Here is a 22858-nt window from a genome sequence, read left to right on the forward strand (position 1 = left end):
CTCCCAGCACCCCCAATAGCACCTCACACATAGGTGAGAAAAAGAAGGGGAGTCTGAATTCTCTATCATCATTGGAGGAGGCCCAAGGTAAACCCACAGGCAGTCCCACACACACACACACACACACACACACATGCACTCAGCCACACACACACACACACACACACAATTACATTCTTACACCAAGCCATAATGTGCTTGATGTATTTAGTTCAAGTTAATTCATTTAAAATAGCCTGAGTTAGCCTTGTCAAAGACATCAAGCTATTTTATGTTAACAGTAAAAATTTTAAAAGTTAAAGGTCTAGTTACTTACCCCTGAAGTTCATTTTTAGTCCAGCTTCAATTATTTTTTGAACGAGGTATTTGTAAACAAGCTTGACAAAGCAGGAAAACTAATCGCTGCTTGTAGTGTAGGCTACAAAATGTAAGCTACATCAAATGTTACTGTTGAGTAAAGCCCGGGAAACCATACGGGGAACCAAGGCTGGAACAGTGCCCCTGCTGGTCTTTTGAAGTAATGATATAAGAGTGAAACCTTTGGGTTTATCTGTACCTTAAGCTTGATAGAAGTACGCACTTTAAGGACCATTTCTGTACCTTACACGGTACTTTTCTGAAAAATGTACCTGTAGGTACAGAAGTGATACCCTTGTTTCTTTGTGTGTATAAACCATAGACTGTAAAAATAATGGACGGGACAAGGTCCCCGGTCTAGTGAAGCTTTTATTTTTAGAGCTCCCCCTGCTGACTGGCTGCAGTATAGGTCATAAACCCCGCCTCCTCAATGATAACAGATGGGATGTGGGTCAAACTGTAAAGCTAAAATACTCGTCACATAATTTTTTTCCAAACCTAAACTCTGCTGTGATCATTAGTTATTATCACCCTACATTGTGTTCAAGTGCTCATTTTTCTGTGAAGTTTGTTTTAAATAAGTTATTTGAGGTTGAAAAACGGGATTTTACATCATATTTGACGATGATTGACAGCCGCCGATCTTGCGTAGCTCTCTCTGTGAATAACAAAAGTTACGTAGTGAAGGAAAGCCGAGACGCCATTGAATTTTTCCGTTCAGTTTTTTCGTCTTTTTTGAGCTGGCAAAATGAGTTGTTCTGCAGTAAACTGTTCTAACCGACCTGTGGGATCTAAGGGATCTTTGCAGTTTTTTACGGTAAGTAAAAAAGTGTGATTTATGTGTCATTGGTTGGTTAAAGTCGTTATCTAGCTAGCTAACACATAAGCAGTCTAAGGTTAGCTGAAATGTTGTAAAGCTAGGTTACTTATCCGGCATGATTTATCTTTTTATTTTATTTTTTTAAATGAGCAAACCTAATAACTGACATGCTATGTTTCTTGATATTGTTATATCGTTATTGTGATTGAAATTGTATTTAAAACCAAGAATCGTAATAAAGAATCTGCTCATAGATGCGGTTCATTGACTGTATAGTTATTTTACAGCAAAAATAAATACGTCTGGTAAGGTCTCCAAAAAGTATCTAGGGCAAAAACAAAGCCAAATAATTGTAATCTGGCCTGCATCATGTGTACATTTTTACAGTCTGAGTGATAAGTGGGTTAAACAGAGAGTAAGAGGTTTTACTTTCACCGTGCAGACTGAAATTCATAGTACTATATACGAGGGTAGAATATTTCTCTATGTATCCAGATAAAACTAAAGGTAAGCTCTGATTCAATATAATTGTTACTGATTTAAGAGACTAACCGAAACGTGAACGCAAACATCAACAACCGGCGGCGGTGTAATGTAATATTAACCGAGCATCATGCTGCTTAAACTGCTAAATATTCTGCATTGGCTTCCACACACTACCAATTCAACAGTCACAAGTTGATCATATTGTACATTTAATGACGCTTATTGAGAATTTGTACTAAAAATTGACAAAACCTGACAAACATTGCGGTGATTGTGACTGTGTCTGTATTTAACACCTTTGAAAGGAAGGTGTTAATGCACGAGACCAGTGTTACACACAACATGCTGCTGTTATAGTAGTTAGGAGGAGACATAGGCACAATCAAAGAAGGCATAAAGATCGCGTTTTTCCCCACACATGTTAATATGTTTTAAATGTCATGCATTTATTTTTGATTTCGCTTCAATAATCGTTAACGAAGAGAAACACCATGATTAAACTACAGGCTATTGTTGCCTTTTTATAGCCAAAGAAAACTGAACATCCACAGCCTCTGCATTCAAAAGAATTTCAACATTGACATTTATGTCTTCCTATTTCCCTCTTTTCGCCAACATTACATTTTAAACTGGGGATTTCCTTTTTCTCTGGTCGCGCGTCTCTTCCCCAGCTCGCCCCCTCTGGTGCCCTCCTCTCCATAATGCGCTCGTCTCCTCCCTCTACAGCCCGCTGCTGCTACTCTGTAGGACGCTTTGATTGGGGCACCTCACCAATAAAATACTATTTTATATTTTATAAGCAGTTTGCCACCACACTGCACTTTTACTCTCCAAAGGCATATGAGTATGTGCGTGACAACTGTAATAAAGCTTTACCACACAGTCACACCATCCGCACAGCTGATCCAGGATTTACTGTAGCATCTTTTACAGCGCTAAAAGGTCATGTACAGGCAAACAGAGAGAAGGGAAAAGAAACAATCTGTGCTCTCAAATAACAAAGCAGTCTCAAATGTTTTTGAGGAATTCTACTTTGCATACAGTACATCCTCTGATAAATAAAATGAAGTACTTCGATTGCATTTCTGTGGTGTTCCTGTAGGTGACCATGATGCAGCCAGACTGAAGCAGCACGTTGTGAAGGTGGGCGCCATCATCTTGTCTTTGCAGTGCTGATTCTGAAGAGAACGTCTTCACGTAGGACTCAAAGGTAAAATTATCTCTCATATGATTGGACCTTGTTATTGTAACCGCTACCAGCATCAAAGTAATTTTAGTAACAATTTATAATCCTTCTTAAAATGTAAGGAAGACTAGCAGAAGATTTTAACAGCCTCTGTGGTTCTGCAAGAAGTTCATGTTTAAATTGTTCTTTCTGTCTTCAAGGAAATCAATGCCCAAAGGAAACAGCAGTCCAGACTCTGATTCCAGCTCCGGTGAGGTTCTGCACACAAATTGGCTGTCTGATTATATGAGAATATTTAACATTAGTTTAATTTATCAGGCTGGCCCATGTGATGACAGTTTAAAATAATCTTCAATAGAAAGTGACAGGAACACTTGCCTTAAAACATAAATTCATAAAGCTGATCATATTATTGGATTCATCATGTCTTATTATGTATTTTGTTTTTCCTCATAAATAGTTATCCTGTCTTAAAAACAAACTTTAGAACCTGAATTTTAGTAGAACCTGACGACAGATCTTATTTCAGGTCTGAAGCATAAACATCACAGTAAAATCCATTATACTTTACATTTAACTCCATGATTGTTTTTCTTTATTACAGAAGATGCTCTCAGATTCAGATCCATCAGCAACCCCTGAGAACATGGAGGACTCGTCTCTTGAGCGTTTCCTGTCCTCTCTCGACGGTGTTCTTCTCTTCAGTTATTAACTCTTGAAATCAGTAGCACAACATGCCAGACTGTTTGACAAGTCTGTGATTGAATAAATGGAAATGGAATCTCATGCGTATCTTGCTATGCTTATTGGCTTTAAATGTTTAATATTAAATAAGTTTGAAGGCCATTTATCTCAGACGAGACCGGCTGTGACAAGCTGAGCTTGTCTGTTAGCTTTGCTGTTGTCTTAGCTGTTGTTGGTCAAGAAGAAATGAATGTCAGTTCAAGGCCTTTTCAAATGTGAGCTATAAACTTAACTGTTAAATTATTTTACTGTGACCAACACAACTGCTCCAGTTAATCAGAGACAGTCATGTCAGATTTTTAAAAAGTTTATTTAAACATTTTATGAAAAGAAAATCTCCAATAAACAACCCCTGGCTTCATTAACCATGTGGAAAATAAGTAAGGGAGACCATCAGGTTGAATTGCTGGGAAAATAGGAAAAAATAATTTAACAAAGAAATCCCAAGAAAAATCAAAAAGTATAGAGATCCTGGATGATTGTTTGACTGTTAAAATATGATGGAAAATCAAATCCAACATAACCCTCCAGCATTTGGCCTTTCAAACACAGGGCAACATCATGTAAAGAAAAATAGCACCATTGAATATTGACCAGGATCTCTGTGTTTTATCTGAGGATGACTATGGTAGCCTTCTCACTGTTCACTGTCACAAAGCACCAGACTCTGTCCACCTTCTTCAGTTGTGCAGATGTTGATCAGCTCCTCTGGGTGATGGCAGAGAGGACTCTTCATCTGGGAGAGCTGCTGGTGTAAGGTCATTTCTACCACAGTGGATGAGCAGGGCATCTGGCACAGCTCTCAGTCCAAGCACAGTTGAAAAAGGGAGGAGGTTCCTTCAAACTAAGCGACCCCAGCCTGACCACTGTAGCAGGTGTGCAGACAAAGGTTGAAATTAGTCATTTTTAGGTTCTGTTGATTGTAAAATGGAAAAGAAAACATCACCTTTCTACTTAACATTTAGCTGGTGTATGACTCAGTGTGATTTTTATTTAATTTTAGAAGACTGTATTATTAACAATAGCTTGTTTTGACAATCCTCTTATGAAACTTAAAAAAAAATCACAGGATATATAACTTTTAACAGATGATTTTAACTTACACTTCACCTCTGTGGAAGATTTCAGACCAGCTGCTTTTATCTCTTCTTTGCCTAAATGAAGATACAAAAAACAATTGATTTACTGTTCATTTAAATATATTAGAAAAGCAGACATGAATCACATTGCAAACTATCAGTTTCTAACAAAATACAACATATCTTACCACCTGTAGCCTACGGTCTGTGGTGCTAACCTAGCTTAAATATAGCTTAAATATAGAACAATTTCGGCAAAAACAGGACCCAGCAGCCCACGTATTTTCAATAATGATCAAAATACCAGGATTTTAAAAAACATTGTGTTTAAATATTAGACTTTGAATAAGGCGGTTGGTACTTACACATTTCTTCATAAGACTCATAGACCGGCAGAGCGCTTTCGGCGTAGCTGGGCTGCTTAAGTCATCAGGGCAGTACGCTAAATGGGCGGGGCATGTTACCAGGGCTCCTGCCCCCGGACCCTACTGCGCAGACTCTGGCTCCAAATGACGTCAAAATCGCAAGATGGAAGCGCCCGTAAGGGGCGTATTTTGGCTTCAAGAACGTTGAGTGGGAACAGCTACAGTGCGCGCCCACTGGTATAAACCCTCAACATAATGGTGCCCCGTGTGAGGCTATATTGCTGTGTTAATGCACAGTAATCCAAAATTTTAATCTAAAGAGATTTTTCTTGAGGAAAATTCTCTTTTCTTTTGAAGATTTACTTTTCTTGCTTGCTGTTTATTTAAAGCAGACATCAAGCTGTGGCTTAGTTGTGTCATATGTTGTTGGTTAATGGTTAAAGTAATAACTGTTGGTCCTCTTTGTGTCCATACAACAATTTGACATAATGATGGAGCCAGTGTGACTTTCTCAATGAACTAGCTTTGTTGCTTAATCCTGAAGTAATTTACTAAAGGAATGTATTTCTTGTGAAAATTCACTTCTCATTTCAAGCAAGGCAGACATCAAGTTGTTTGTTTTGGTGAGTTGAGTAGTTTATTTTTTTGTTGTTTGAGACAACAAGTTAGCCATTTGTCATCATAATTGTTGCATAGCCAGCTGTCTGAGAGGCTTGAGTTCCCCAATCCTTAGAGGACTGGAGGTGTGAAACTTAGATCAGAGTTGGTCTTGTGTTGATCTAGCTTTGTTTAACTTAGTAGTTTTGTCAACAGTAATCCACTGGGGTTCCGTTTTACCATGTAAAATGTGTACCAAGACCCTAGGTGAGCTGGGAGCTGAGAAACTTATCCTTCTCTCCCATCGCAAGTCCTTCCTGCAGCAAACCCAGCTGCAAGTAGAAAAAGAAGCTCTGCATGAAAATAACCAAAGCCTGCAGAAACACATCCAATCCCTGAAGAACCGCATCCAATCCCTGCGGGCAGAAAATAAATGTATTCGTCAGCACTTCAAAACTGCCAAGCAGGAAGTGCTGGATGATCAAACAATCCTGCTGAAAAAGCTCAGTAAAGAACCGAGCAGCCAGGATAACCCAAGGACTGAGGAAATAAGTCTTGTTTTCCCTGCCATTCCTGAAAACAAAGACTTCGACTGGAAAACTCCCCAGTCCCCTGACAGCTGTGACACCTTTTCACACCTTCACAAGTTTGAACCACCACATGGGAAGGGGGTGACTTCTCAGCCCCCAGAGGAAGAGATACCACCAGGCCCCCTCCTGCTACCGGTAAGTCCACACAGCATGGTCCACAGCTGAGAAGTTCCGAAACATCAGATTAATCGTATTGCTCCTGTCCACCAAGAGATCAAAGAATGTGCATAAATCTCATTGAATACCTGGTGACAGATGTAGATCGATTTGACCCAGGTAACCCAAATTTCAACATTGATGATGACCTCAGAGGGATCAACCTGTGCCTCTGTGATCTACCTGATGCATCCACAAGAGAAAAACTAAGGCTGATCTGGAAGACAACTTCCGGGAGAGATCATGTCTTCATGAATAACCTCCAGCCTGAAGTCAGGGACCAGTACTCAGCACTCTGCAACGCTTTGTGCCAGGAATTCTCCACCTACACTGACCCTGCATCTGCCCTTCTTAGTGCTTTAAGTGTCTTGCACCAGAAGCATCAGGCCCCCAGAGATTACGACTTGCGCCTAAAATCTGCATATTTCCAGGGATATAATGCTCCAGGTTTGGAAGAGGATCCAACTTTCAAGTCCATCTTCCTGCACAATCTGTATGTCTGTGTACGGTACAATGTCACCATGCATTGCCAAACACATCAGCTTAGTATGCCAGAGATCAAGAAATTTCACACAGGTGGCTTGGGAGACACGATAGTGACCTAGCACCGGAAGCGGAGTCTTACTCCCAGCACCCCCAATAGCACCTCACACAGAGGTGTGAATAAGAAGGGGAGCCTGAATTCTCTATCCTCATTGGAGGAGGCCCAAGGTAAACCCACAGGCAGTCCCAGTCCATAAAAGCAGGATTCAGCTGACTACTTCCATGGCATATTTTTAAGAGTTTTGGAGGCAATCAGAAACTATCTGGTTCGAGCAAAAAGAAGATTTTCTTTCCTTTGATATTTCATAGACGTCATTGAACGCAAATGGACAGGAGCGCTGCAGAAAGCCCACTGATCCCTGAATACACAAGGATACACAAAGAACTCTGCTCCTACAATCAGAAAGACAATAGAGCAGTGCAATGGTCGAAGATCTGAATCCTGCTACCTTTCTCCTACATCTGCCATGAAGGAAACTGTTGTGTCTGTAACAACTTTTAAATGAAAGACGGAGACGGAGACGGAGCTTCAACTCAGTAGGACACTTTACTGATAAAACGGCAGGTTACAAGAAGTCCGGCAACACATATCACTGCGCCAATGTAATTAACTATGAAGTGCGCTGTAAGGCACAAGGGGTGATATAACCCCGCATGTATAAATAGCCCATACACTACACTTCCTCCCCTTTTAAATTGAATGGATAATACAACTGAATGCATAACAAAACAATCCATTCAAATATGAAAATCATATCAAGACCCTATATATATATATGCTCAACACCTTTGTGTGTATGAATTCTAACATTTCATAACAACTCAAAACAATATATGAGAACACATGGGCACTACAAGTCCAGTCTCTTGGGGGGCGCCCTGTGCCTTTCAGGATAACGCCTCTGGACTTGTGGAGTAGGTTTAGGGGTAGCAGAGGTTTTGTCTGGAGCAAGAGTCTCTGTTACAGCTGACGTGTTGATGGTGGTGACATTACTGTCACTGAGGGGCGTGTCTGGAGATGATGAGTTGTTACTCTTTGGCTGTGCATCCAAAATCTGATCCACGTGACGTCTCCATGTTTGTTCGCCGACCTCAACTTTGTACATCAGTTCTTGTTGTTATTTTTCCCGGGGTCCACTTGTCTCCTCTGTAGTCACGTGCAAGGATGTCCTGTCCAATCTCAAAGTCTCTTGCAGTCTTACTCGACAAATGGCTGAACTGCTTGTTCTGCACTTCCCTCCGCAGATTTGGTTTCAGGAGATCAATGCGGGACCTGAGAGTCCTGCCCAGGAACAGCATTGCAGGCGCTTGATTTGTCGTTGAATGTACAGAGTTTCTGTAGACAAAAAGGAAGTTGTCCAGCTTGTGTTGAAGAGTAATGTTTTCTCTTTCCATCGCTTTAATGGACTTCTTGAAGGTTTGGACAAACCTTTCGGCTAATCCATTCGTAGCTGGATGGTGAGGCGCTGACTTAAAATGCTTGATCCCATTTTGCTTCATGAAAAGAGTGAACTCCTCTGAAGTGAATTGTGGCCCGTTATCGCTCACAATTTGTTCAGGCAGACCATTTTTAGCAAAAATTGACCTGAGGACACTTACAGTCTTTTCTGAAGTGGTTGACTTCATCTGTATCACCTCCGGCCACTTGGAATGAGAGTCAACGGCAACCAGGAACATGGAGTTCATAAATGGTCCTGCAAAGTCGATATGCACTCGTTGCCATGGCGCCGACGGCCATTCCCAAGGGTGAAGGGGTGCCTGTGGTGGTGCATTTTGGACTCGGTGGCAGCCTGAGCAGCCTTTAGTGATGTCCTCAAGTTGTTTGTCTATACCCGGCCACCAAACATAGCTTCGAGCTAGACTCTTCATCTTGACTGTACCAAGGTGTCCTTCATGGAGAGTCTCTAACACCCTGGCTCGAAGTCGTGAGGGAACTACGACACGGGAGCCGCACATTAAGGTTCCCTGACAGATGGAGAGTTGATCTCGTCTAGCTGAAAACTCTGGGAACAGAGGGTCACCATGAGCTGACCATCCCCGCATTGTTATTTCATACACTTTTGACAATGTGGGATCATTCCTGGTGTGTTTCTGTATGTCAGAATTTGTCACTGGCAGCTGATCCACCACTGCTGTGTGGAACACATCTGCTGGGTCTGGATAGGGAGCATTTTCTCCTTCTGTTATTAACAGGGGCAGGCGTGACAAGCCGTCAGCGTTGCAGTGTTGTTTTGTCCCTTTGAATTCAATGTCATATGAGTGAGCTCCAAGGAAAAGTGCCCAACGTTGTAAGCGGGTGGCTGACATTACTGGGATCCCTTTTCTGGGATTAAAAATCGATACCAGGGGTTGGTGGTCTGTCACAAGAGTGAACCTTTGGCCATAAAGGTAATGGTGGAACTTTTTAATACCCCACACTAGACTGAGGGCCTCACGATCGATCTGCGCATAATTGCGTTCTGTGCTTGACAGTGATCTAGAGGCGAACGCAATAGGGCGTTCAGATCCATCCTTCATGAGGTGTGACAGAACACAACCAATTCCATAAGGACTAGCGTCGCAGGCCAGTCTGATGGGTCGTGCTGGGTCGTAATGGGTTAGCAGTTCATCTGAAGTTATCAGTCTTTTTGTCTCTTTGAATGCTCTATCACATTCCTCAGACCACTCCCATTTTGCTCCTGTCTGCAGCAGCGCGTTGAGTGGGTAGAGCGTTGTAGCTAAGTTTGGGAGGAACTTGTGATAGTAGTTGACAAGGCCTAAATATGACCTCAGCTGCGACACATTTTCTGGTTTTGGTGCCTGAAGCACAGCTTCAATTTTCTCTTTTGATTTGTGTAAGCCATGCTTGTCAATGACATGTCCACAGTATGAGATTTTGCTCCTGAAAAACTCACACTTATTTCTCTTCGCACGCAAGCCATACTCGCTTAGCCTGGCAAGCACCTTGCTGAGATTTTCTAGGTGGTCGTCATCATTCTTGCCTGTTACAATGATGTCATCAAGATAACACTGTGTACCTGGGATACCTTGAAGCACCTGATCCATAGCTCTTTGCCAGATTGCTGGAGCAGAAGCAACACCGAAGACGAGCCTGTTGTATTGAAACAGTCCTTTATGAGTGTTGATTGTGAGGAATTTCTTGTTGGATTCCTCGACCTCCATTTGTAGATAGGCCTGTGCTAGGTCGATCTTTGAGAACTTCTCCCCTCCTGCCAGCGATGTAAAGATGTGGTCAATACGTGGCAGTGGGTACTGCACAGGACGCAGCACAGGATTGATGCTCACTTTGAAGTCTCCACATAGGCGAACAGCTTCAGCCTTCCCTTTCTTCATCACAGGGACAATGGGCGTCGCCCAATCACTCCATTCAACTTTTGACAGGATGTCAGAGGCCATTAGATTCTGTAGTTCAGCTTCCACCTTTGGACGCAGTGCATATGGCACCGGACGGGCTTTGTGGAATTTTGGACTTGCATTTTCATCCAACTCAATTCTTGCCTTTATCCCTTTTAGGGTGCCTATGCCTTCTGCAAACACCTTCTCGTGTTTTTTTAGTAGCTGCGACAGTCTCTCTGTGGCACTGTGTGAACTATCATTGTCTGTTCGAGCCAAATGTAGAGCTTTAATGGTGTGCCAGTCCAGTCTGATCTTCCTCAACCATTCCCGGCCGAGGAGTGGCGGCCCTCCCTTTTTCAACACATACAGCAACAATTGTAGTGTTTTACCCTCATACGTCACTTTCACTTTCAGTTTACCTGCAGGGCGCACTCTTTCACCTGTGTAGGTCTTCAGCCGCACAGAGGTCCTCAGCAACGGTAAGTTGGGGAACAGTCGTTTGTAGTCGGCTTTTGAAATGACAGATAAGGCTGACCCTGTGTCTAGCTCCATTTTCAGTCTTATGCCAGACACATCTGGAGTGATCCAGATAATTTCCCTGTCGTCTTCCTCGGTTATGTCATGCAACTTCAAACAAGCCAGTCCAATGCTGTCAGACTCTGATGTTGATCCACTTTCACATGTTGTCACATTATGCACATGTTTACCTTTGTATCTTGGCTTTTTATCTTTGTTTGATTTTTCTCTTTGCGCTTGCTTGTTGCTGGATTTCTGCCTGCACACTCTCTCTATGTGTCCGGTTCTGTTACACTTTCTGCAGTTTTTGTCCTTAAACCAGCAGTCGTTTGCATCATGAGATGTTTTGCCACATCTGTAACACTTGTGTTCTTGTTTTCTAGCGTCATTCATTGACATTTTGTGTATGCCACTGTCTACAGCTTTCTTCTGTAGCTCCAAAGCATCCTTAGCTGCTGTCTCCATTGATACTGCAATAGCCAGTGCTTTTTCCAGTGCAAGATCTTTTTCTGACAGTAGCCTTTTCTGTGTGCTTTGACAATGCATGCCACAAACCAGTCTGTCACGCAGAGCATCAGAAAGTCCTGCTCCAAATTCACAGAACTGAGTCAGCTTGCGTAGTTTAGCAACATATTCTGAGATGCTTTCATCTTTAGACTGGTTCCTATTGTGAAAACGGAATCTCTCTGCTATCACAAGGGGCTTTGGGCTCAAGAGATTTTTTAATATGTCCACAATGCTTTGAAACGTCTGTGTGGCAGGCTTTTGGGGGGCTAGCAGGTTTCTGAGCAGGCTATATGTTCTAACACCTATAAGGCTGAGGAGTATTGGAACTTTCTTTTCATCCTCCACATCATTTGCAGTGAAGTAAAGTTCGACCCTTTCAATATATGATTCCCAGTCTTCAGTTGCACTGTCAAACTCCTCTATTTTGCCAACAATTGACATGCTCACGTTTTGTCCACGTTATCCACGCTTTGAAGTTACCGTAGCCGTTAGCCTGGTTTAGCTCGTCACTCACGAGTCCTGTTTTTTTTTTTCTTTTTCCTCTCTCCGCCGAGCTCCGCCGCCTCCCTCAACTGTCAGTGCAGCCGGGATCATTCACTTGCATCTCGGTTCGTGCTCGTCGCCAATTTGTTGTGTCTGTAACAACTTTTAAATGAAAGACGGAGACGGAGCTTCAACTCAGTAGGACACTTTACTGATAAAACGGCAGGTTACAAGAAGTCCGGCAACACATATCACTGCGCCAATGTAATTAACTATGAAGTGCGCTGTAAGGCACAAGGGGTGATATAACTCCGCATGTATAAATAGCCCATACACTACAGAAACCTGCCTGAATCTGTAGATTTTAACCTTCAACAGAGTGAAGTCAACAGACCAAGTAAGATCTTTGGTCGGGGCAGAAATAGTTGTTTCTTTTATAACCACTTATAATTGTGCATTATTGTTGACGGGACGTCACATTTAGCTTATTATCTGTTGTAAGCTGCTGCATTTTTATATTGTGCTGAACCGCCATGTTCACCTCTGTGTGTTTTCATTCAATGCTATGCGAGTTTACTTTCAGTCAACGGCTTCCACAATCAGGAAGACCAGTGTTCACGCCCTTGAATCAAAGTCCGGCCACTGGCTTTTTGGTAGTTAAGTTACAATTACTGAATTTAGCTCAGAGAGCTCAAGCTATTTGAAAAGGCAGCCACATGGCTTCCTTTGTTGCCCACCATATTGTCCCCATGTGACGTTATCACATGGTGCATTGTCTCTCCTCCATCTTGTCTTCTCTCCCTCTCTCTCTCACACACACACACACACACACATGCATACATGCACACATGCACTCAGCTACACACACACACACATAACTACATTCTTACACCTCATTCACAAGTTTTGCTTGATAATGTTTGGTTGCTTTAGATAAGCTTGTAATAGTTATTTGTTTGATTGAGTTTCATTGATTGACTTGATGTGGCTTTATGAAATAAATTCTGTTATATTTTAAAGAGCAGTTGTTTGTGATTACTGGTGTGTTTGTATTGTGATGTAACCTGGGTGCGAGGGCTTTGTGTATGGATTTCACGTCTTCAATTTATTAAATACAGGTTATTAATTATTAATAATATTAGTAATTAATTAACTAATTCGAGACTGATTTTGTGGATATTTGGTTATTTGTTCTCTGATATCAGAGTGGTGCCCCTAATCAATTACACTTAGTTTAATAATATTGTTAATTTATATTAATTAAGGATAATTATTAATGCTATAACCAAATTTGACTATATAAAAGCCCAACACAATTGAGTGTTGTTTTTTAAAAGTCAAACAAAAGCTGTAGGTGCTGCAGCTTTTAATAAAGAAACCACTGATCAAAATGCTGTGTATGTTGTTCATGTTCTCCAGGTGGAGGATGTAAACAAAGAGGTCTATAGGCTGTGTCGCTGTCTGTCTCAGACTTCATTATCCCCCTCGGAATCCATCCAGAGAGAGGAAGACGTGGGAGAGCAAGTTAACATTAGAAAGGTAAGAGACACTGATTTGCATCCTGTAGGCTCTTTTACAACTGTACCCATACCAGTATGTGAGACCTATTTCTTTATCTAGGTGTAGTAGGTAGATGTTGGTTTTTGGAAATAAACTGTATACTGACTATAAACTGTTATCCCAGGGTGCCGGATAGCCAATCGATTATGTTGTGCATCCCATGTAGACTACTGTACGTAGGCTATACTTCTCAGCATTTTAATCCAACCTCTGTCCTTTGCTGCATGTCATTCCCCTACTCAGTACTCCCAACATTTCCTTTGTCTTGTCTTTCTTTTGCTGTCCTATTTAATAAAGGCAAAAATGCGACCCCCCTCCCAAAAAATACAGAAAAAAACAACATAAATATCTCGGAACACATCTGCTATCTTCTGGTGACTCTGGCAGCAACGGACAATGTTTCAAGGCTTCTGATGTAGCCAGTTATTTACAACTGTATTGGCCAAGATCACTTTTACATGCACTACTCGTCTACACTCCGACTAGACATTTGAGCAGCTAGAACGGAGTTGGAGGTGAGATACAAGACCAAAGAGTGGATTGTAACTGCACTTGAACACAGATTGCTGTGTATAGAGTAAAATGTTACCAAATCTGCGGATTATAGCTGATGTTCCAGGATTTGTCTCTTTTTGCCTCTTATATTGTACTCTTCCTGCAGACTGTTTTCCTTTACACCACAGAAAACAAATTTGTATCAGTTACCTGGCATGATGTTTTTTATCGAGATAAACAGCACCAAAGCCATGATAAGAGCTCTTTATATGAGGTTATCCCAAGGCATATTGGTGATGTTAGCTATTTGCTAACATTATTATGGTAACATGCTAACAAAGGCCATACAATGCTGATCTAAAGAGGGTTATTAGCCGGATACATAAAGGCGAACACTGGATCATTAACCAGGACTACGATCATTTTGTATTTGTCAAGAATTCCAGATGTTCTGACCTGAAATTGACCCACAAAACTTGAATTATCCATTGAAGTGTTTCTCAAACATAGAATATACCTGGGCTGGCTCAGGTATAGTGGTGAAGCCACATTATTCAAAAGAGGAGATATTAACCAAATGATGGTGCAAAAGGAAGATTCAGTGGGCAGTTTTTGTTTTTATAACCCACAAAGAAAGATTTTGTTCCACAAAGAGACTAACAGATAAACTGTCCAAAAATCTCCAGTCGCTGTATGGAGTTCAGTCTTCTTTTAATTTGTAAACAGTACATTTGACATATTCAAGCTATATCAAGGGCAGTAATGGGTGCTTGTTTGTTTTTTCTTCTCAAATACCCTCTTATACTAGGTTGATGGAACGCTACGTTTCTCCATCTTTTATGACCAGCTGCAGTCCTGTCTGGTGGTCACCATCTTGCAGGTGGAGGGGCTTATAGAGCACAGTCAGAAGGGCAACCTCCATCCATTTGTTAAGATAAGTCTCATGTGGGCAGGTTCACATGGAGTGGCATTGGAGAGCTGTACGAATGAGGAGGTAAAAATTCCTCATTCGTAACCATTATTATGTCATTCTGCAAGTGTTTTGATTATATGAATTGCTGGTTAAAGGATATACGACAAGAGAAAATGTGAAGCTTTTTCTTTTTTCCTTTGCTGCTTACTTACTTTATTGACCCTCCTAGGGCCAAGGGCCGACACCTGGGATGTGGACAGTGCTGCAGGAGTGGCGTACTCGCATTGTGAAAGGCAGCTGTAACCCTTTATTTGGAGACCAGTTCAGCTGTGTTTTACAAGAAGAAAAGGAGCTGAATAACATCAACCTCAGGATAGAGGTCCTTCAGTACTCTCAATCACTTTTAGTAGTCTTTATAACTGTATGAGCTTATGTCAGTTGATGAAACAATATCTCAATCTTATTTTAAATGTGTGTCTTCTATCCCTCTGTCATGTGTCTGTTTGCAACTCAGGTGAGGGACTTTGACAGATTCTCAAGACACACGGTGTTAGGAGAGGTGAGGGTTCCTCTAGGGCAGCTCAACATCTCCTACCCTCTGGAGTTACAAGAGGATCTACAGAGACCCCAGAAGGTACAAAATGAGTTTAACACATAATCAGGTAATAGTTTATTTTATTTTACAAAATGGTAATCAAGAGTATGTTAACATCATTGTAGAACTGAAAAGATCACAAAACACAAAGCTTGTTTGCTCATGATATAGTTTTTCCATGTGAAGGGATGTTCTTTATGTGGCCTGCAACAATGCCAGCCTTCTCTTATATTGAAACAAAACTATAGGCTACATTGAAGCAGATGACTAGCCTGGTCGGTTTCAAAAGTGGATCCAATGCTAATCATCGACCAGATTAAACATGCATGTAGTCTCAGTGACAACATCTATCCATTGTTTTTCTGAAGAGGACTTTTAAAGCCCAATGATGTTGTCACCATATTGGAAAAGCTATCTCAAGCCATTTTCATAACTGCACTCTTGAAGCGTCTACAATATTTTGGGTAGACTGTCCCTGAAATCTTGCAGAGTTGCTTGTTCACTAATGCATCTCACAGTGAAAGACTTTACCTCCCTAGAAGGGGGACGGGGGTCTCAGGAGGCAAGACATGGGCTGTATCTGAATTGCCTAGTACCTACTCAATCTTTCAGTAGGCAGTAGGCAGTACCTACTATCCATGCTGTATACTGTTTAGTACCTACTATTCAGTAGGCGTGCACAGTAGGCAGATATTTGTTCCTACTTCGTCTGATTCATTCAGTATGGAAGTGACATCATTTACGTTTCCCGAACCGGCCACATTCACCCGTTTTTTTATTGTTTTTTTTGTTTAGCTTTATTCAAGAAGAGTAATGCGCATATACAGTCAGGTAAACAAAAAACAATATTACAATGTAAATCAAGTAAAAGACAGATTAAATAACTAAATAACATACAGTACATAAAGGAAAGTACAAATGAAAGACAGTAAGATACAGAATATAAAATAAACCAATAAAGACTCATTTAAATAGTGAAATCATTATTTCAATAGAGGGGGAAAGGTTTTATAATAATGCAGACATTTGTTATATTTTCTGTTGTTAATTAAAAGTAGTGATTTCAGTCGGGACTAACTCTAGATTAAAAATGGATAAAATTAATCCACGCTCGTTTGTTTTGATTTGGAGGCGGACGTGACGTGACGATTTACGTTTAATTTCGCACAGCATTATGGGTGGTAAAACACAATTCATTTCCTGTAAGCACGCATCCGATCCATACTGCATAAAACCCGGAAGTTAGTATCCATACTGAAATGTTCAGTATACTGAGATGGACCCAAAAAATGCACACTGAATGACCACGAGAGTTCAGTATACTGAAACTCCCTACTGAAAAGTACTGCATACTGAACTGTGGCTATTCGGAAAGGGCCATGATGTAAAAAGAACATGGAAAGTGGAAGAGGAAGTTACGGACGAAGCAACAGAGTCTGACGCTTTAACCATATTTTCTTTCACTATATTGTGCCTGTGTAGTTAGGTATACTATTGGAGAATGGAAAACACAATGAAGCAGTTTCTTTATGTGCATGGAGATCGCATTGGTCGTGCTCATACAGTCTATAGTCTTGTGCTGCTCTAAGGATATAAACTTCACCAACCCCTCCTGCTCCCTCGAAGGGAAATTGCATGAATATTACCTGCCACGTTCTCAACCTGACTTCACAGAGAAATTTTGCTAGAGTTATGTAATTTCAGGGAGTCAATCTAGCAGCAGGCTGAGAGGTGGAGCTGAGGCAGGCGTTTAGCCTCCTGGCAAACAGCTACTTCATTTAATCAAAACGAATCAAAATTTGTTGTAAAAAACAGTTACCCCTCATACAGTGTGTACCACTGTATACACGATCTAATGATACAAAATAAATTTAGAACTTTGCTAGATTATATGCACTATAGGCATATCAAGCATTTTAAAATTAACTCTCGAGGCTTTTGCAGCGAGCCTTAAGGCCCTGACACACCAAGGTGAGCGGTCAATGCCCTAGTTTTTGCCGTGTGTCTTTTTTTGGCAGAATCGACATGTTGAATCAGCATCTGCGGTCGGCCAATCTCTGATTGGCTGTTCGGAGGTTTCATCTCCAGCTCTTGACACAGTTTTCTGGAAAGCCCCTTGAGCATGCCGCTGTAGTATCCAGGCTTTCACCCATTAGTGCAGTTTCTCCTTATTTGTTGCCTCCGCCTCCTCTTTTCTTTTTTTACCACTAAAAACCAAGGGCTGACAACCCCAGTGGCATTTTCAACATTTTATCAGACATTATTCTCGATCAGTAGGCTACCTATAATACGAGTGGTGGGCAACAGCAGTGTGAAAATGGTCTTCTTGTATCATAACAAAGAGCAACAGCCACCCCTCACGCATGCGCAGAAAGTATGTGGTGGTTGGCCATCAACTGTAGTATTTGCGTTGTGTTCTAGTCTAGTGCAACTTTTTGGCCAAGACGTGAGGCAACGCGCTTTTGTTGTCACTAGTTCTTTGCCGTCTGTTTGGTGTGTCAGGGCATTGAATATACAATATGTAAATTCCACCACCAGGGGGCTCTCAATCAATATTACAATGACCAAAGATGACATTGAGGCTAGAAGGGAATCATGGGAGTTCTCTCTGCTACTTGATGCTGAAGTGCCTTAAACCTGCCTTAAACCCTCATTCTTTTTTAAAGGCCAGAAGGGGACAGCTCCACTGATTGCAATAGAAGTCTGACTTTACGAAAACTGATGTGAAAATAACCTTGCTTATAGGTTGATTTATTAACAGCAATGCATAGTTGTAGTTTAGTATCTTTAGCATTTCCCTCTGGAGTTAAAGAACTAATAGAACTATGCATGTCAATCAAGACCATACTGTAAGCAGGTCAAAACCACTTCAAAAGAAACACTAGAGGGAGGCAGAGGGCTGTCTTAGCCAGGAGTCAGCCAGCACTCAATGTAGACCCCAGGCGGAGAATTAGCTCATGGAATACTAAAACTAGGCCCAATAACACGTACTAAATGAAACTAACAAAACAATACATAAGACATGAAAATAGTTGACTTATCTCGGTCGGACTACACGAGACACCCCCCCCCCCCCCCACCCACCCCCTTCATCTACAATGTAACACATATTAGAGTGCATACTAAAAATATCAAATTATTGCATTTTCTAGCCCCACCTGAGTGACGATTTTCAGGATCATATGGTTTTATGCTGTTTAGGTCAAGATAGTAGGCCTATGTCAGCACACAACACAACAGTGTCTTCAAAAATGTGAATTAATTTGCATCAGACATATATGAATTGAATGAAAATACATCACCTGTTTTTGATTATTCTACATGTAAGCTAGACACCCCCCTCAGGACCACCTATGCAGCTTTTCCGCTCAAATAAAAGAGCAGTGATGTACCACAACAGCATGTAAAATTATAGCCACTTTTATGAGGAAATGTGAAACTAAATTAGACGTTGTTGTCCTGTGTTTCACCACTAAGGATTAGAGGTTCTGAAGCTTTGGTTATCCAACCTCTCATATAGTCACTTCTCGTCTAAAAACAACAATAAGATGAAAGGGATTTATTTGCCAAACTTACAAAATACAAACAACTGGTTGCCATCATGGTGAATACACCCACTTCTTATTTACAGTCTATGATGTAAATGAATATTGACCTGAAATGTTAACTTCTCCATTTCTTGACAGGATCTTGTAGGAGAGGTGCTTCTGTCTTTAAAGTTCCTTCCCACTTCTCAGAGACTGGAGGTTGGACTGCTAAAAGTCAGAACAGTCCTGCCAGAAAAATGCTCAGATACAGGTGAATAAAAAATATACATGCATCATATTGAAAAACATTTACAAAAGCTATGCACACATCTATTAAATGCATCAAGTGTAATATAGAGTTATTTGTCTTCTGTATTTTCAGCTTTGTATGCAAGGATCAGTGTGCAGTGCAACCACTGCAAGTTAAGGTACCAAAAAACCTCTGCCATGACCCACTGCCTGGTGACCATTTTCAACGAGGTCCTCATGTTCTCCCTGCCAGAGTTTCCTCTTGAGCAATGCAAAATTTTAGTTTCTGTGTATGAGACTCGCCTGACAAGGAAATCCCCCAAACATCTAATTGGACAGTTGACTGTGGAAAAAGATAGGAGTAAGGAAGACAAGCACTGGAGCTTAATGATGGCCTCTGTTCGCCAGCCAATAGCAAAGTGGCACGGCCTGCTGATTTGAATTTCTTGTTGCTTGTATATCAGGCTGCAAAGGATCAGCGCTTGCCTACCTGCAGAACATGCAAGGACTTATCCTGCCCACCTGGGACTCTTCAGTGGTTTGTAGACGTTTCTGCTACAATCAGAACAGTGGAGTAACAACATTATTTAAATTCAACTCAGTTTACTTGTTAACTGACCTGGCTACTTATCCCTCTTGTTTCACTTTTTATCTCATCATATTGAAGTTACAACAAAGATCTGACATTTAGCCTCCTGATTTGTGAACAAGTTTGCACTAACTGTTCTCATGTTGTAAATGTGCTGGTTGTTTTATGCTGTTTTCATTTTTTACTGTTTTTTGTGCTTGATAAACTGCCTCCTCTGTGTTATTGAAATGTATATTGAAAGACTTTTTTTTTATAGTAAAAGTAAAATAACTAATGGAACTATCAAGACCATACTGTAAGCAGGTCAAAACCACTTCAAAACAACCACTAGAGGGAGGCGGAGGGCTGTCTTAGCCAGGAGTCAGCCAGCACTCAATGTAGACCCCAGCCAGAGAATGGAATACTAAAATTGGCCCAATAACATGTACTAAGTCAAACTAACAAAACAGTACATAAACACAAGACTTGAAAATAGCTGACTTATCTCGACCGGTCAACACATGAGCAAAGGCACTGTTTGTCAACAGGCAAGGCTGGCAACTGCTTGAAGCCCCAGACCAGTTAGGTGGCCCACAATGGCTGATAAACTTTAACCACAGCAGTGGCTCAAAATTAGCAAAGTTTGCAATGACAGTTGGAAACCTCCCTAAGGGGGCCCCACCTGACATCACTCAATCATATAATAGTAAATGACTGAATGAGGCTTTTCTAGCCCTCAATATGGGGGAGAGACACTTGAATAATGTAACTTATACTAAAAAACTTTGTTGGTGTCAGATTATTTAACATAATGGGGAAGTACGCTGTTTGGAGGGGCCCCCTGTAAATATTTGCCTCGGGCCCCAACAGACTCTAGAATCACCACTGCACGAGATCCCTATGTCAGCACACAACACAACAGTGTCTTCAGGAACAGACAGACAGACGGCAGATGCTGATTTATCACCTGAGGAACAATCCATGTCTAAGACCAGACCATGTACAAATTGTACAAATGTAGAATGTTAGAAAAAAATCAACACGTGCTTTAGGGAAACTGCTGTGTTTTAGTTTTATCTCAAATTGCAGCTTGTGTAGGGATATCTTTAGGGTAAAAAGTAGTGAATAGAATCTGATCATCTTTTCTTTCAAAGTGCTGTTGTACTCAGTGATGTCATACCTTAAAATGAATAATTGCTATATTGTTTTTTTCAGTTTTTAATTTTGGGCTTTTTATGCCTTAGTTGTAGAGATAGGAGTGGAGAGATTCAAAAATCAGGGAGAGAGAGTGGGGAATGACGGGGGAAGGGAGCAAAAGGTCGGTTTTGAACCTGGGCTGCCTGCTTCGTGGACCACAGCCTCTTTATGAGGAGCGCATTGCAAACTAGTGCCATGATAATTTCCATGTCTTAAAAAGAGGGTCAAATGTTAACTTTTCATGTCACTCTTTTTTTAACCATTTTAAAAGTGAACGATTGTCATATCTTAATCATGTAAACAAACTTGATAAGTTCAGTAAAGTGTTACTGATTCTTCTTTCCCTTCATTTGCAAAGAAAATTAGCCTTTGAATGTTTTTTCACAAGATGTAAAGTTTATGATGACACCCACTTAATGAGATATTGAGCGAACAACTAAATGAAAAATCTGATAATTAAATAGACATTTTATTTGATACACACGTGAGTAATCATACAGTGTATGTGCAAACTGACGCTGCAGGCTATCAGAGAAGGTCTACTCAGCAGAGGAAAGAGAAGTCAAAGTGTACCAGTTCTTTGGAAATTAGGATCACTTCAACTTTTAAACCACAATAAGCATCCTTATGATCTCACCCTACATGTTGACAACTGCTGCACAGATTCTGAGGGTTTTTATTCATCTTGTGTGCCAGGTGGATGGGTTCAGTCAGAGATTATTTTGAACACCCTGAGCCTCCTGTTCTCTTTTCACATGTATGCTGACATTTACAATCCTCCGCTTTCCAGTAACATCCTTGTCAAACCACTGTCCTCCTTTCTGACTGAACCCTGCGGTAAACTGATCTAGGTGAACCTCTCCCTGAAACAGAAGATCTCCTTTCTCCTATAGCATGGGTCAATCAGTGCCTGGAGCTCATACTGAGTTTCAGCATATGTGCATTGGTGACAGTGACAGAGGAACAGTCTGGGGATCTCTTGCAACTTAGGCTGAGTTCACACTGCAGGAAAAAGTTAGCTAAATTAAAATTTTCTGCGCCTATGTATGTCCGAAAAGAACAGCACGTCACATGGAATCTGATCTATTAAAATCGGATTTGAGCCATGTTCATATTCCCACAGAAGTCTAATGCAGTCAACGTAATCTGAATCCCCAGAAAAATAAAATCTGTATTGAACATATGGGTTGGCATGCAGTGTGAACTGCAGCCATAACTAAGGCAATGTCATCTGCCAAAAATAAGACCATACACGTTAGCACTTAACTTAACTTACAGGCACATAAACACATGCTCAAGTTTTAAGACCGACACCTGTTGCTTGACTCACCATATTGCATGCCATGTAAGTATTTTCACATAGGCTACTACCATGCACAGTGATACGGAGGAATGCATTTTAATGGAAACTGGACACAATTAATTTGAGAGTAAATAATAAATAATGAAAAATGAGAAATACTGCCAATACGAGTAAACATTAGCTTACTAAGGTAGCCAGTCTTGCATGCCGTTATGTATAGCCCAGCCACTTCTACGGTAACAGATGGTCTGTTGTAGGTCTCCTGACAACAAAGTGAAGGGGGAACACGCTCTGCAGCTTCAGCGTTTTTTTCATGTGTAAAGCTTTTAGCACAGCTAAAGTCCGTCCTGCGTTTGTACCAGCTGTTGTGACAACTTATCACTGCGCCTTTTTCTACATTGCTTGATCAGTAAATCAGTTATAATGACCTCCTCTCACTGAACAAATGAAATGTCTCTTAATCTAACACTAACAAGACAAAGCTACATCTGAAATATGTGTAGCCTAATAGGCTACCTGGCTTACTGACATTACATGCACAATCACGTCTACACACATAGCATACAATATATTTATTTGCAGCATATTACAGGTCTATCCCATCAATAGTTATAATTTGCGCATGCGCTGGAGTCGATGGCGTCTGAGCGGCACATAAACTATCAGAGAAAATGTTTGAGGTAAGA

The 22858-nt window shown here is 41.1% G+C and overlaps 1 protein-coding gene and 1 long non-coding RNA gene across 3 annotated transcripts in view; both read left to right on the forward strand.

The window, feature by feature from the left end:
• The window catches only part of syt19 (synaptotagmin XIX), a 35230-nt gene extending 14126 nt beyond the window's left edge, over nucleotides 1-21104 (forward strand). The window contains exons 4-10 of the mRNA XM_061036880.1: nucleotides 13185-13304; nucleotides 14331-14351; nucleotides 14629-14814; nucleotides 14963-15112; nucleotides 15248-15367; nucleotides 19015-19126; nucleotides 19238-21104. Of these exons, the coding sequence (XP_060892863.1) occupies nucleotides 13185-13304; nucleotides 14331-14351; nucleotides 14629-14814; nucleotides 14963-15112; nucleotides 15248-15367; nucleotides 19015-19126; nucleotides 19238-19545 (1017 nt within the window). The 3' untranslated portion in view covers nucleotides 19546-21104. The remainder of the gene's footprint in view (nucleotides 1-13184; nucleotides 13305-14330; nucleotides 14352-14628; nucleotides 14815-14962; nucleotides 15113-15247; nucleotides 15368-19014; nucleotides 19127-19237) is intronic.
• Nucleotides 2700-3836, forward strand: LOC132973415 (uncharacterized). 2 transcript variants are annotated; one of them, XR_009672999.1, is made up of 3 exons: nucleotides 2700-2852; nucleotides 3050-3099; nucleotides 3454-3836. It is a non-coding gene; the product is annotated as an uncharacterized LOC132973415 (long non-coding RNA). The 2 variants fall into 2 exon arrangements; XR_009672998.1 differs by having other exon boundaries at nucleotides 2713-2873.
• Nucleotides 21105-22858: the final 1754 nt, after the last annotated feature.

The sequence above is a fragment of the Labrus mixtus genome, chromosome 4, assembly GCF_963584025.1.
Source record: "Labrus mixtus chromosome 4, fLabMix1.1, whole genome shotgun sequence".
NCBI lineage: Eukaryota > Metazoa > Chordata > Actinopteri > Labriformes > Labridae > Labrus > Labrus mixtus.